Genomic DNA, 16,637 nt, shown 5'->3' with positions numbered 1-16,637 from the left:
AAATATTGACAGAGTTGTAAGTAAATACTCATATATTTATAATATGTTATTTACATGTAATATTGAAAAATTGTCAATAGCATCAGAATGGTAACATAATTGCTCTATTCTTTGAGTAAATAACATGCGTTTATAATACTATATTTTTTGCAGTAAATTTTCAAGAAAAATCGTAGAAAGTTATTGATAATCTTTGCACTACCAATAATATAAACTACTAAAGAATAAAGCAAATTTTTATTTTTAGATTTATACATTGATTCTTATTACTCAACATCTTTAAATGCTGTAATTGCTAGACTTAAACAACACATAAAGTTAAAAAGATTTTCAAATTAATAAAACGATGTTTAATTTACAATGATTTGCGTAGGATTGCATTTTTATTCTTAAAAGTTAGCACATTTTTGTTGTTAAGTTATTATTAAGTAGACTTGATCTGCGCAAATGCGACCTGGTTTCTGCACCATTTCGTAATAAAACCCGCGAAAGTTTTATAAACCGGGAAGTTCTGCATAATTTATCATAAGTTTTCAAACTCGTAAACTATAACAAGAGCTTATATATGCACAACAATGGTTGCTCGGCCAGAATGCATTTCCCTTGAGCTTACTATGTAAGATTTTTCGTTGCCATTTATCAACTTAGTGCTCAACTGGGCTATTTTATAATGGAAACATATTTTTGAGACAAATAAAATAATATGTGATCAATAATTTATCAATGAATAATAGAATTATAATTCTATTATCGATAATTATCTATCAACTATTGATAGTTCGACCATTGGGTTACCATCTAAATATGGTGGAAAAGGGAGAAGTTCGAGCACAATATCTGATAAAACTGAAGTACTAATTGCTATTAAAAATGTGAACATAAAATATTTTGTGCATACATTTCCAAGTGATGTAGGACTTACTGCATGATTTATACTGAAGGTAGTTCATTGAGGCAGAGTACCTTGTAAAAGCAGTTCGCTTAATTAATGATATATATATATATATATATATATATATATATATATACAGGGCCGGTCCTACCTTGAATGCGATGCATGCAAAAAATGCGGGCGCACGCCTTAGGGGGCGCCAAATCGAGATTCGGATATGAAATTTATAATATATGTAGTTTTTTCAATATCATTAAAAAAATATAAATCTTCTTTGCATCTTTTACTTACTTTGGACAATTAAAATAATGCCTTACCTTGGCTCTTAAAATAATTTAATATGAAGTACCAGTGTTATGTTTTTGCTTTCTATGATCTGTTCAAAAGAATAAATCGCATAAAATCCCTAAAATAAATAAGTAAAATGTTTCAAAAACCCAATATTTATTACCAATTTGTTAGAATTAAATGAAAATTTAAAAATATTTTTGCAAGCAATAATGAACATACTGAAATTTTTGGATGTCCGAAAAAGTCTGGATTGAAATGCGGGCGCTGAGTACCCCAGCAAGGGGGTACTCAGCGCCGCGGAGTACCCCAGTAATCATTTTTCTTGATGTTGAATGAATATTTTAATTTTTAATTAAATAAAAAATAATTTCATTCTGTTTTGCATAATTCGATGCAAACCCATGTTGCCCTACGTTTACCTGATACGCTCGCAGATGCAAAATATATTCACTTGGCAACAGCCGTCGCTTATAATCTCATTAGCGAGAAACTTTATTTCTTAGTAACTTTACTTTTGTTAGTTCAAGTTAACCCACCCAATGTGTACTCGTAAAAAGGTTTCATTCCCCTATAGGGGCAGACTTGTAATTCGACATAAAAACTTTTCCAAACCGCAAGAGTTTTTATGCGATCGGGATAATATATTTCAGGGGTGGGGAATAGATATTATCGTAACATTATTGAGAATTGTGGATTGGTTTATGATGGTAAATCAGTTACATATTTGTAAATAGTTTATTTTTTTATGTACTTTTAATCTAACTCCCATCAAAGAGAGAAATGAGATAATAATATTTAGCTATGGCAATTTATTTTTCTAGTTTTCTGAATAAAACCGCTTGTATACTGATAACCGTTTTTATGCATTTCTGGTAATTGTTTACCAGAAATGCATACTAATTTTAGTGCAATGTTCAAGATTTAAAATTCCAACAAAGCATTTTTAATTTTTTGAAGGAGAAGTTTTTTTATGTCTTTGCCAGAAAATTTGCTAATTTTATTTTTTCTCATCGTTTAAAGCTATTGTAACTCGTTTGGCAACAAAAATAATAACACTATGTATGTGTATACTTATGTGAGCTAAATTTAACCTTTTGTCAACGTTTTCTCTGGAACGATCAGTTTAGAGTCTGACCAAAAAGGGCAACACTTTTGGCTAACGTTTTCACAATAAAACCTGAACCAAAAATTTATTCAATTTGGCTAACGTTTTCGCAACAAAATATTCATGCAACTTGCAAAGTAAAGCAAAAGCAAAATCTCTAGTGCCTTATATTTAGTTAGAGTTTGTTTATTCATAAAATTTGGCACTGATTATATTTGCTGGATATTATCATATAATGTTTAATTTATATTAGAAGTTTCTAATAAAGTATGTATTGGATGAACTTGTTACATAGCTTTGCGATTGTTATACGGAAATTTTTCTGATAATGTTTTTGGTTATACGATAACTTCATTTAAGTGCAAGTATTCATAACTTTGTTGAATCATAATGGTCCTTATAGTTCCAACCTTGTCAAGTAGTAAAAGCTCCATATTCCTGTACTTCAAGTAGTATTCTGCGCACGTACTTGGAAATCGTAGAAGGTATATTTGCTTCAAATCAAATAAATGACTGAATGGAACACGTGTAATATGATCATACATCTATTGTAGCTATGAATATAATAAAAATAATTTGCACGTAGTTCTAATAGCCCAGCGTATTTTTTGCAAATATTGCGACATATTTGTCTGGTTCTTTTATCCATCGAACGTATTTCGTGCCTCTTTCCTTAAACTTATAAAAGAAAGGTGCTGTCTTTTATTTATTTAATTTATAACAATGATATTGAACCTATAGCTAGCGCAACTTTTTTCATTCCGTCGTAGAAACGATTGAAAGTTTGTAGAATATAAATTTCCAATGAGTAGAACATATAACCGGCGATCTGGCGGATTTTTTTCCGGTCGTAGCTTTTCAGCTGCTGGTTGAAAATTTATCATGGTAGTAATAAAATAGCTACAGTAGAACAGATACAAACGTCTACTAAGCCATTATAATCATCACTAAAAGGCATGTGTATTAAATTAAATTTTGCTAAACTAATCATATTTTTTCGCAATTTTGCATGTTACATTGAACATTTTGCACTATATTCAAATTGCTAATTATACATGTTTTTATTAATCTAATACGAGAATTTAAGAAACGACAATCGAGGAAATAATAATCTATAAATCTAAATTAACTTCTCAAAGGAGAAGGTTTTGTTTTTGCTAGAAAATCCTATTTGCTAATTTTACGTTTTCTCGACTTATCAAGTCACTATGAATCGTGTATCAACAAACTTGGAAAAAGTATGTTTGTAGTATAAAACATCACTAAAATTTAGAACAATTGGCGGTGTCAAAATTTTAGATTTCTAATGTCACAATTTTGAAACTTACTAACCTTCAGTTCATATTGATTATATCGATTTTATTTACACGTATAGGAAAGTTTCCCCAACTTGTCTTAAGATAAAGTGCCTTAAATCTTAAAATGTATCTTTTGTTATAATTAATACTAATTTAAAATTATTAAATAATAATTCTAGAAGTTTACAACAAGCCAACTGTTGTATATGTTAATATATATGTTTTATATTAAAACCTGCGAAACATTTCATATTACAAATATAGAAATTTATTTTTATCGATAAATTATAAGTACATTCTACGTAGCCATTATATTTGAAAATTTATTTTGTGTAGTCGTTAATCAAGAAATTACTGTGAGAGCGAAACTGATAAAGTTTTAGGTCATACAGTAAAACCTCGTTAAGACTATTACGTTTAAAATATTTCTTGCATAATACGCCACTTTACGCTTATTCAGGCACTTTGGCTATCTGCTTAAGAATCATTTTAGTTTGATCTTAACGGGGTTTAACGGTAGTTATTATTAATTTTTTTAATGCTAATCTTTGAATTTAAATTCACTTATGTAAGTCAATTTAATTGCGATTTGTATTTATAGTATGAAATCGATTAATTCCAAAATTTATTTTTTTTCGGCAGTCGATAATTTTTTGTTTGATTTCACAAACTAATACAAAAAACATTTATACTCAGAAATTATAATCAACAAAAATGTATAAAAGGTTTAAATACTAATAAATTTCAAAATACTATACAAATATTAATTTTGTTGAACAATCAATTATTATGCGAACGAAATTGTTAAAGGTTGAGAATATACAGTGAAACCCCGTTAAGACAACTACTTTTGAACTACTTCTCGCATAATACGCTACCTTAAGCTCGTTCTGGCACATAACATATCAGTTTCTTTACCGCATAATATCTGAGTAAGACATGTTTTTAGTTCGGTCTAGTAATAATTTGCCTTATATTTATATTCACTTATGTAAGTCAATTTAATTGCGATTTGTATTTATGTTATGGAGTCAATTAATTACAAAATTTGTGAAATATTTAAAATCGGCATACAACCATGTTCGTTTAAATTCACAAATTATGTCTATTTTTTCCTACGATTTCACTTGTCCTTGCTGTTTAGGTTCAAAAATTTCACATAATTAACAAATTATGTGTATTTTTTCTCACAATATCATTTGTCCTTTCTGGATAGGGATAAAAATTATTGCAAAAAATACAAAAACTGTTTACAAATTAGTTTTTTATCGAGTTGGTGATATTTAGTGTTGAGAATCACTGTATCAATGCTACAGCATTGAGATTGCAGTTATTGGCATCTGAAACACAAGCAGTTAATTTTGTCCCCTTCTTCAATACAAATAAACATGTTTTGCTCGTGCAAAAGTACCCAAGTACTTTGTATATAAATACATATAATATAATATATACCTACTACGCCACCTCTCTGTATGAATATTTTAATCACCTTACAACATCGGATCAACAGGCGTTCATGAAATAATACCAGTTGGGCGATCATTCAAACACTTGCTTACCGACGAGCAACAATGTGCCAACGGATATATTTTTAAAATAATTTGTTTGGAATTAGTTTGTGCCGAATTAATGGACAATACTGTGTTACTATAGGTATATATTCATATGCTGATAATTCACAATCTTAATAACTAGTGAATGATGTGATTTTTAAATTAATTGGGGGCAAAGTTAATATTTAATTAATTTTTTTTAGAATGCTATGCGTTAATGATGAAGTTTATGACTCAAATTTTCAATTCCTAAATTGAAACTTTAAATTACATTTTCGTAAAATATATACATACCATATAAAATACATTATTTAGAAACGACTTGATTCAAATTAATTATTGTATTCAATATAGTAAAATTATTGATGAATTTATGAACAATATTGGGTTACTATAGGCATATATTCATATGGTAATAATTCACAATACTAAGAAACAGTGATAGATGTGATTCATGAAGTAATTTTTTTCCCAATTAATATTTAAAGAATTTTATATTAAAGATTATTTTGGAATACTTTGCGCTATTGAGATGTTTATGACTAAAATTTCTAAATTCCTAAATTGAAACTCTAAATTTCATTTTCGTAAAATATATGCATACTACATAAAATACATTATTTAAAAACGATTTGATTTAAATTAATTATTATATTCATTATAGTAAAATTATTGTCGAATTTATGGACAATATTGGGTTACTATAGACACATATTCATATGCTATTAATTCATAATCCTAATAAACAGTGAGCGATGTGATTTGTGTGTAATTTTTTGCTCAATTAATATTTAAAGAATTTTATATTAAAGATTATTTTGGAATACTTTTCGTTATTGAGATGTTTATGACTGAAATTTATAAATTCCTAAATTGATATTTCTAATTCCATTTCCGTGAAATAGATACATTACAGATAAAATATATTATTTTTTAGAAACTATTTTATTCAAATTAATAATTGTGTTTATTACAGTAAAATTATAAGTTTTTTTGGATTTAGGAAAAACACACGAACATTTTCTGTGTCTCAAAATTTTATTTAAGATCATCTTCTTTTGCAAAGCTGTTTTAGTTTCGAAAACTACACAATAATCGAGTATTTCTGATGTTTTTTTGTTATTAAAAATTTCGTGTTTTTGTTAATGATGTTTTTCTCGTATGAAAGTCTAACGATATAAGAATAAGTCGATGCTCCGTTAATAATTTTTTTAAGCAATTATTTATATTATACTATATTTTTAGCACAAGTTAATGTGTTTCGTACTATCTGAAATATGTTTCAGACTTGATAAAATTTCGATGCCAGCCTAAAATAGCTGTTCAAATATTCATTACCATAAATTTAGATACTTTGAAAGTTTCTGCCACTAAATTTTTAAATTACTAACTAGTAAGTTAGTTAGTAATTTAAAAATAACAACAATAAAATTTTATTAATTTTCTTCATTTTATAATTACCTTTTGAATATTATTGAACCTGTAACTGCCATTAATATATGTAGTCCCATAATGTCAAGTGAAAGTAGCAAATACCAATTATTGTTTTATACAATAATATACTAAATGCTTATATAAAACTTATTTTGCGACTTGTATTTTCTAATATTATTTCTTACAAAAGAGTTTATCAGATTAAATCATTTAATTAGAAAATAAAAACTAATTTAGTAAAAAGAGTAATTAAACTACTTTATAGATTCTGAGGTAAAAATGCATATTTTAAATGCATTTACAACACAGATTGATCTACATTTTTTTTTTCAAATTAATATAAAAATCATTTATACGCAAATTCAAAATAAATCAAATGAAAATTGAATAGATCAATCACATGCATTAAAATGCATGCAAAATTTAAATGCATACATACCTCAGAATCCATAAAATAGTTTTACTGAATTTTACCAAATAAGTATTTATTTTGCTATTAAAATATTTCTTTTAACATTACTAAAAAATCAACTAGATTTGTTATTGATACAATTATTCAGTATTGTGTAACTAATAATAATTATTTACATTTTCAGTGAAATAAATTAAATAAAGTGATTAATTAATAAAAGTTGTGTCAAAAAGTTTTGTGGTATCAAACATGGCAGGATCACACAAGAAGCATAAAACTGTAAGTCCTTATTTTACATATTTTTATAATGATAATTTTTATTTATTTGAAAGTATCTCTAATTACATTATTATTAATTGCTAATGATTCTCAATAATATTTAGTGCATCAGTAAAATGAAAATCATATTTGATATTGTTTTCTATTGTCTAGACTTATGTTAAACAACTTTTATTTAGAGCACAATAACAAAATTTGAGAATCATTATATTTGTTTGTTGATAAGTTCAAATTGTGTGGTTATACATTTGAATTATGTTTGATGCATCTGTACAGCATCACTATTTAGTGTCATATATTCGTTTTTTTCGTTTCGTGTATTTGCATATAGATATGCATGTATTTATGAATGTATATGCAATATGCATGTAATATATGGTTTATATATTTATATGTATATCGATAAAAATGAAAAAAGTGTAAGATTTTTCTATTTCGTCAGCATTTTTTTTATCTTCTGCAGCCATGTTTACAAATAATGTTATACGATACTTAGAAATCAGAGTAAGATATCGTCGAGGTAACTTTGAGACTAAGCAACCAAACCAAGGATTTTTATTGATTTAAAAAAATACCGCTTAAATTCTTTGATGATTATCAATTTGAATCAATAAAGTTTGAAAATAATAAAGATACAAATCAATAACAAGTAATTAGAGTAATCTGTGTGATAAAAAATCTTCAAAGGCAAAATTGTTTGTTGTACCTGTTCGAGATATAAAAAGATAAAAATGTTTGATTGAACTTATCAATATGAGTTATTCATAAAAATGCATTAGATATAATTGACAATTAAATATGTAGTATAAAGTAAGCGGTAATCAAATCAACCAACTTTTATCAAGCCATTTTGCCACCTACATCATTTTTATTTATTTACAATCTATACTTATTTTTAAATCATATTCAATCTATATCCTATTCTATATTCGTCTTAATTTTTCTTCTTCTTATTTTTTAAATTTTTGCTCTTTCATATCAAATTTCTAATTTTATTCAACTTTTATTTTCATCCCATTTTTTTCTTCATTCTTCTTTTTAATCTCAGCAGGTTCTAATATTTTTTCTTCTCACTCCTAATACAATTCAGCTATTCGAATTCTGTAATTCCTATTTTTCTTTAATTTTAAATTAACTACATAAATTTTTTTCATAAATTCTAAGTCATAAATTCTATGACCTGTGACCTTGACAGGATTTGATCCAGAATTCTCTGTCATTGACTGTGACATTGACAGGATTTGATCCAAAGATCCCTGTCATTGACTGTGACATTGACAGGATTTGATCCAAAGATCCCTGTCATTGACAGGATTTGATCCAAAGATCCCTGTCATTGACTGTTACATTGACAGGATTTGATCCAAAGATCCCTGTTATTAACTGTGACATTGACAGGATTTGATCCAAAGATCCCTGTCATTGACTGTGACATTGACAGGATTTGATTCAAAGATCCCTGTCATTGACTGTTACATTGACACGATTTGATCCAAAGATCCCTGTCATTGACTGTTACATTGACAGGATTAGATCCAAAGATCCCTGTCCTTGACTGTGACATTGACAGGATTCGATCCAAAGATCTCTGTCTACTACGATACATTGACTGTGACATTGACAGTGAACTATGCTCGCCACCATCTCATAAATTAAAATTAAAATATTGGCAAATGTTGAGATTTCAAATATAAAATACTACAATACTAGTATTTTAAAGTATTTAGCACAAAAGTAATTAAATAATTTACTTTATATATACATAATCGGGTGTGTGATATTAAATGTTGAAATTTTGTCAAAAGTACTTAAATATTTGTTCATTATTTACCTCTAATTACTTATTCATTACGAAGAAAACAACTTTTGCCTTCCCTTAGTCCTCCTAACTTATTATAGACAAGTTTTGGTCTTTCCTTCTAAAAAGCGATATTGTTAAGAAGAATATATCTATTATAATACATAACTCTTACAACTGTAAAATTCTGATAATTTTATCGAGATGGCATCTAATTAATACTTTATAAATATATTTTGTATATAATAATGCAGTTCTAAGAGACAGATCCACACTTTTATCAACCTACTTTTGACTCTGATTCAAAAGTTTTTGAGTCGATATTATTCAGAATAGTGAACCTTCTAATTTTTACTTCGACCAACATTGGTTATATGAGCTGAGTGTAAGAACCATTATTCAGAAAGATTTTGGAGTTTATGGAGTTCTTATTTCTAATTCATATTTGTATAATAAAGTTTTGATTGACAAAAAAAATGTATATCAGTCTTAATCTTGAATTTTGCATTAAAATATAGTATCTCATCTATCGTTTGCCTTTACAGTGTTGATGAAGTCTTCTATAGTCATTTACAGTTTTCTGTTCGAATTCATTAATAGCATTGACATCATTTATTGTTTTTGACATATTTTGTTTTAATCCTTCCCCCTCGCGAATTCCAGACTTAACACGTACTTTGCGGCCGGAGTGGCGGCATTGGAGTGCAAAGGGTTACTATTTTTACTTTTTGTATTTACAAATTGCTAAAACTATTAAGATCAAAAACGTAGAAAATATTAATGATAGATCTGCAAAATGTGTTTAACGGAACACAAACAATATAATAACACATACAATATTATATTACTAAATTTGCAATGAAAGTACTTTCTATCTTGCTATGCAATTTTAAATACCTATTAATTTTGAAATTGATATGAATATATTATTTTACCTAAATTTTATTATTGACTTATAGTGTCATTAAATTTATCATCTATTGTTATATATTAATTGGTAATACTATAAATATGTACTTGGGAATAATAGTAGAACCATGTTTCTATTATAAGGTTCTGTTGTTTTTTGTAAATAGTATTCTACCAATATCAGAAAATAATAATATTTGTGATACTCTCGATTTGTAACAAAATTTGAGAACATTATTATCATGTTGATTATTAATAGGATTTCGAATGAATCCAGAAACTTAACAATCGTGATTGCATATCTGTTTCACGTGATTTTCTTAACATAGTTATAAATTAAAAAAAAAGATTATTTTCAATCAAAAATATCTGAATTTTTAAAATAATCAAGTAAAGATCAGTCTGCTTTAAATTCAGTAAATATACTAACTATACTAAAGACAACATTAGAGACAACGCGTGTCTATTCTGAAATTGAATAGAAAAATGCAATTTTTAATAAGAACAATCTGTCATTATAAGTAAAGTAACAATTAAGGTTTTTAAAAACAATTTGTTATATGATATGTCTTCATTTGTTCATGCAAATATTGACAGTTGCCACTGTATTGACAATCTTCTAAAACAAACACAAGATAATCTTCAGTAAATTATTGCAGGTTATTTATTTCATTACACAACTTGGAAAAAATTCCTTTAACTTGAGTGGAAAAATTTTAATAATAGACCATATTTTCTTAAATATCGTTTAACCAATTAAGTCAAATTCTTAAAATCATGCAAATTTAGTTTTTTAAATTTATTTTTAATTTATTCTTTTCGAATTTCGATTGCCAAATATTTTGTCATGTCATCGTTAATACTGTATTGCGTTCAATTCATATTTTATCCGTTTCTAAAAATCTATTTTAAACCAATTGATTTATTCATCTATTTGCATATTATTTCAATATTTCATAAACCAAACCTCGTTTTGCCATTTACTGTTAAGAAAATTAATTCATTTTTTTAAACATATTTCAGTCTGTACGTAATGTGAAATCCCATTTTTTGAGCGGTTTTCTTATATAATAAGCTTTATTTCATAAACTTTGGAATTAAAAAAAGTCCAATAAATCGTAACTATCTTGTCACTGTTTCATTCAAAATGTGTTTGTGTCTGTAAGCTTTGGACATATCATCTTTGCAGTAAAATAACACCTAATAGCAGTATTGAAAGATTCAAAGTAAATAAAAACTTCGGTATTTCTGATTTTTTACTTGCTGATTAATACAAAAACTCTATTTGGTGCAATTTTTCAATTTCATAAATTTTCTTATAATCTTTTGTTGTCTTTAAGACATTTGTATATTTATTCAAAAAAATTATTATTACTATTATTTTAAATAGAAGCACGTGTGGACGTGACATTCTTAAGTATTCTTTATTACGTAATTTGTTGTTACGAACAATAAGTATAATTAATTCAAATTAAGATCTACTATGATAAAAAGTCTATTCTAGAACATCATGCGAATACGAATGTGGATATGTTATATTATTTTACATATAAATTAACAGAAACAAAAATATTTGTTTTTTTTTTTAATTTTTTTGGTTGTGTGAACGGTTGTTCAGTTTACAAAACCTTGATATAATTTTTAAGTGTACGTTATTTAGTTGTTTTATAAGATGTGTTATTAATTTTAAGTTAGAATCAACAGATAATTTTATATAACCAAGTAAATAATAGAAATTAATGCAAATTTAGTTTAAAAAGTGCCATTTTACAAGAAACAGATTAAATTCATAGAGTTAATCCAACTCTGCTCATACGCAGTCTTATCTTTATCAAAAATGTGCCCAGAAAATTGATATTCTGCATTGTTTGAATATTGTTGTTATTATTTCTTAAAACTCCCTCTAAAATTTTATTGAATTTTTTCCATAACTTGCCACTTGGCATTGGATCTGTTTGCCTCCTGGCTGCCCCATTTTACCTCGCCTATGGGATATTGAGGGACAAAGGAAAAATTTTAGAAAACCAGTTAGAAAATATATTTTTATAAGTAGGAATTAACTGGGAATTGCACTGCAAATAGTACGATTTTTTTCATTCGTTTGTTTGATGATGTATTATAGTTCATTTGGTTTCGTACAATTACTTAAAGTCAAATTGGATCCTTGTGTCCTACCTTATCATTACATACGATCAATCAATATCCGTTAAAAGGTTTGAGTATTTAAATTTCTACTTTTTACACTTATTTCCAAATTAACTGTATGGCTGTATATATTGTTATTAAATTTGATTGGTATTGATTGTCAGTACATATCGCCCAAATAACTTTTTATAATTAAATATTAATCTAGCAGTAATAATAAATTTAAAAAAATGCAAAACGCAGTTGCAAAAGATAAAAATGCAGCAAAAGATGCTGATGCATAAGATCAGTTTTGTATGCAGATGGAAAAGTTTATCTCCGCACGTTCGGTGACGCATTTGCACTAGCATTTTTGATGGTATTTGTAACTACTATTTAGTAAACAAAATATTTAAAATCAAATAAATAATATTAAAAAAATACTTTTATTTTTAAAGTGATGTGATTAATTGTAAATATTATATCACGGTTCATTAATAAAATAATAATTGTGATAAATGATTAATAATGATTGTTAACTGAGTATCAAAAGACATCGTAATAATAGATAATAAATTGCGAATTAAACATTACAATGTTATGTAATTAATAGATTTTTTCGATAATTATTAATTAATTAACTCTTTATTAAAACTGCACATAAAAACAAGTTAATGCAGAAGAATTCTATTTAATATTTATGCCATATTATGTTTTAATATTTCATAATACTGTCAACCTGTTGTTGACTTGAACTCACTTATTGACAACCAAGTTTTCCACGAAAAATAAAAATCGAAATATGCAGATTTCACAAATATTTTTCCAATCCCGTGTACATAATTTTTGCAATCAACATTGTATGCGATCACGTTGAATAATTATGCTGTATTATCGCTTATCATTTTTGTTAGGATAAAAATTCCTAATGTTTGATAACACCTCGTCTTAATATATTCCCAATTAGTGCGATTTGAAACGTTTCGTAAATATTTGCGGTGACATTTCATGCGGAAGTACTTATTTTTTGATTTGCACAGCCAATTAAGTCATTCACAATGAATATAAATTTATGTGAATAACTGCTGTACACATTTATGTTTGCTTAGAGACATTACGTTCCTGGGCTGTTAGCCACGTGCTCTCGTGATATGTTTGCATCGATGTTTTTGCCATACGTCTTTTATTAATAACGATTTTCATACGCTATTAAATTATTTGATACGATTTGATATTATATTCAACTATAGTCATGACTTCTCATAGCTTCATAGGTGACAACCCAACGATTGTCATACATTTACTTGATGAAATTATCATTAAAAACTCATACTGATAATATTTTATTGGGGTTTCAATTCCAGGGGGGAGATTGAGATATTTTCTAAAATATCATCGATTTCGCACTTTTGTGGCTATACTTCTTGAAGGTTTTATGTAAGGCGAAGTCTCGTAACGCCGGACGGCATCTAGGGCCGGACATTCTATTTAACGAGCCAGTTATATAAAAAAATGAAGACGTCATTCGAGATACATTACCTAAATAGCTTTTTTTACTTATACGCCAAAAGCGTATACTTTCCAAGGGCAATGCAATCATCTTAATTTTCTCTTGAAATGTCTACTTACTTCCGAGCATAGTAATCATGACCTTTCTGATATGGGATTCTCACAATCAGACCTACTCATTCTCTCTGATCAAATATCAAGGTTCTTGTAAGTACGGACTTTTTCGAAATAAAAAATCGCAGAGACCTTTGCAAATAACGGAAGTAAGGACAAAAGATAAGATGCAAACAATGGCGACATTTCAAAGTCATCTCACGATGACATAAATCATTGAGCTATAAAGTATTTATTTACAGAATAGCTTGTAAGTATACTACTATTTCATGATAATAATGAATGGAAAATTTGAGAAAAATATTTTCCATATTCAATGTCTAGTTTTTCTTATTTTGGTATCATCCTTCGTGTTGAAACATTAAATAAATTTTCTTTTCTTTATTTGTCATTGATTGTTGGTTTTATATATAAAATTTGTGTAATTTACCGAAGGAGAAGTAATTATGTTCTTCTATTATTAATCAGTATTTTAATTAATATTTTACCAGTTTTTAACTCCTCGAATTACATGTCATTCTAAATCGTTTGAAACCAAGATTGAATTAGGTATGTGTATATGAGTGTTTCGATGAAATGAAGAGATCACATTTCTGCAAAGGCAGATGTCCAGCAGTTATGGATATTTAAAAAAAGTTTAAAAGTTGCCATTTGGTGATCTGAAATGATCATCACAAATCATTATTATTAATTCATATGCAAATAGAATTATTAGTTAGACAAAAAAATCAAGTAGATAGGCAAATAGGTAAATAGGTAAGCATATAAAAAATACAAAAATAGGCAGGTAGACAGATAGAGTGAAAGAAAGATTACGCTATTGGTTTTATGCCACAATTGGACGAGCTATTACTTTATAATATATAAGATGAGGGCTATACTTTTGGCAGACGTAAGTGTTTATAAGTTATCCGAAAGATTTAACATGGGAATCGTGTGGATTAGATTTTGGTAAAGATTCTATCATTTTTCTATAATATTTAGGAAAAAATGTTTCTGACGACTTTAATCAGATTTTGCTAAAATATTATATCCTTTCGAAAAATAGTTTAAATATAAAAAATTATTAAAGATCGGAATAGCCACTTTTAGTACAGGTGTATGTCTTAAGCGAGTTTTCGTTTTCAGTGCATTAATGTGTAATATTTGAATTATTTATCAAAAACAACCATCATGCTATTTTATTGCATAAACTGCAGTTTCTTATATGTCAGGTCCTACAGTAATTTAATATAATTATAAACCACTTAAATTATATTGATTTCTTAATGATTAACACCACTATGTACATATTGCATAATGGAAAGTCTATGCAACTTACCTTAAGGCTGAATTCCACTAACGCCTAGTTTTTTTCTATTTTCAGGGAACGTACCAGATCATTAGATCATTTACTGGGGATTGTCCGGCTGTTTCAAATTATCTTGCCGACAAGAAGACTAAATCAGCTTGGTTGGCCCCAAAGTTTTTAGACGCGTTTTTCAGGTCTTACAGTCAGGTGAATTCATTTAATTTAATCAATATTGGTGTATAATAGTTAAATTAAATATTTCACATTTCAAACAAGTTTAGTCACATGTTAGCGGCGTAATATTATGTTAATGACACGATAATTTAAATTATCGATTAAGAATTAATTATTTATTCAATTATTGGTTTATTAAATTTGTAGCTTATATGAATATCATTAAAGTTTTTTTTTTTAAATTAAACAAAATAAGTAGTTAAAATCTACTTTCTAGTTGCATGATTAATAAAATTTATAATATGTATTTTATATAAATCGCCACATTTACAGAAGGTAAAATTACAAATGATGTAATTAAATGTGTAGTTTATATATCTTCAAAATCTTTTTTTCGGTAAATTGAATAATGAAGTTAAAAATTAATGCAATAGATAATTATGTATTTTTATGAAATTGCAAATTTGGTAATATTATTTATGAAGCCAAGATAATTAACAAGGGATAAAATCATTGTAAATCGCAATCAAAAGATTAAGCAAAACTCACATTATCAAATAAGATTTTGTTATACAAACTGCTTTGCCTAAATGATAAAAATCTTCTCTCAACATTTTCATCCTGCACATAAAATCCTCAGCGAATAAAATGCGATTAGCGTTGTTCAAGGGCAGAATAAATGCATTAATCTCTTCTAAAGTTTAGTTGGCAGAAAATGTAAGAAGATTAAATACTTATGTGGTATAAGAGTTAGTCGAGAACTTTATCTACAGCTTGAAAATCATTTACCCGCAAGTTAAGGGCAACGGACGATGCGGGTTCAACTAATTGATTAAAGTTTGTAATAGATCACTCTTTAAGGATCGAGTAAGAGATTTCAAATAAAACGATTATATTCGATTATACGATCAGTTCTTGATGGTTTTCTTGAAATAAAACAAAAATAGAGCGGTAGGGCTTTAAAGCTCAGCAACTTTGAAGTGCTTTACTCAAAAAGAGTGTTTCTCCTCTAGGAATGCAATATATTCTGAGAAACTTTGAATGAAGGAGGTAATTTTGTACATATTTCTGAGTTTAGTTATTTTCATGAAAATATTGTAGAAATTAATTTTGTTTAGGGCACTTACCAGTTGTTGTTAAGTTTACATACTGACTATTATTTATGTATTAATAGTTACAAAAGCCTTGCATATATATACTTGTTATTCGTACTTATGAATAATTGCATTTGTGATGCATATCAATGCTGATCCCATTGAATATATTGATCTATTGAAACTGTATTTACGTTGTGAAATATGGAGTGTTCGTGGCAGTAGTTGTAAGAGCTTTGGTCTTGCTACCATAACCTTGCAGTATCAATTCCCGTCTCGGAAAACCTGACATCAAGCAGCACTATTATCAATTGCAAATTGGAAATACAGGTTGAAAATGGTGTAAAATATAGTAGCCCT

At 27.4% G+C, this 16,637-nt stretch overlaps 1 protein-coding gene across 1 annotated transcript in view; it reads left to right on the top strand.

Moving 5' to 3' along the window:
- Positions 1 to 5,115: 5,115 nt before the first annotated feature.
- Positions 5,116 to 16,637, top strand: part of LOC113370199 (urea transporter 2-like) — a 31,833-nt gene continuing 20,311 nt past the window's right edge. The window contains exons 1-3 of the mRNA XM_026610873.1: positions 5,116 to 5,239; positions 7,170 to 7,264; positions 15,085 to 15,216. Of these exons, the coding sequence (XP_026466658.1) occupies positions 7,235 to 7,264; positions 15,085 to 15,216 (162 nt within the window). The 5' untranslated portion in view covers positions 5,116 to 5,239; positions 7,170 to 7,234. The remainder of the gene's footprint in view (positions 5,240 to 7,169; positions 7,265 to 15,084; positions 15,217 to 16,637) is intronic.

This window comes from Ctenocephalides felis, unplaced genomic scaffold (genome assembly GCF_003426905.1).
Source record: "Ctenocephalides felis isolate EL2017-DRISC unplaced genomic scaffold, ASM342690v1 CF-g0.4_SCAFFOLD_01492, whole genome shotgun sequence".
NCBI classification, from domain to species: domain Eukaryota; kingdom Metazoa; phylum Arthropoda; class Insecta; order Siphonaptera; family Pulicidae; genus Ctenocephalides; species Ctenocephalides felis.
Note: the sequence above shows the minus strand (reverse complement) of the source record. Positions and strands in the feature narration are given on the sequence as shown.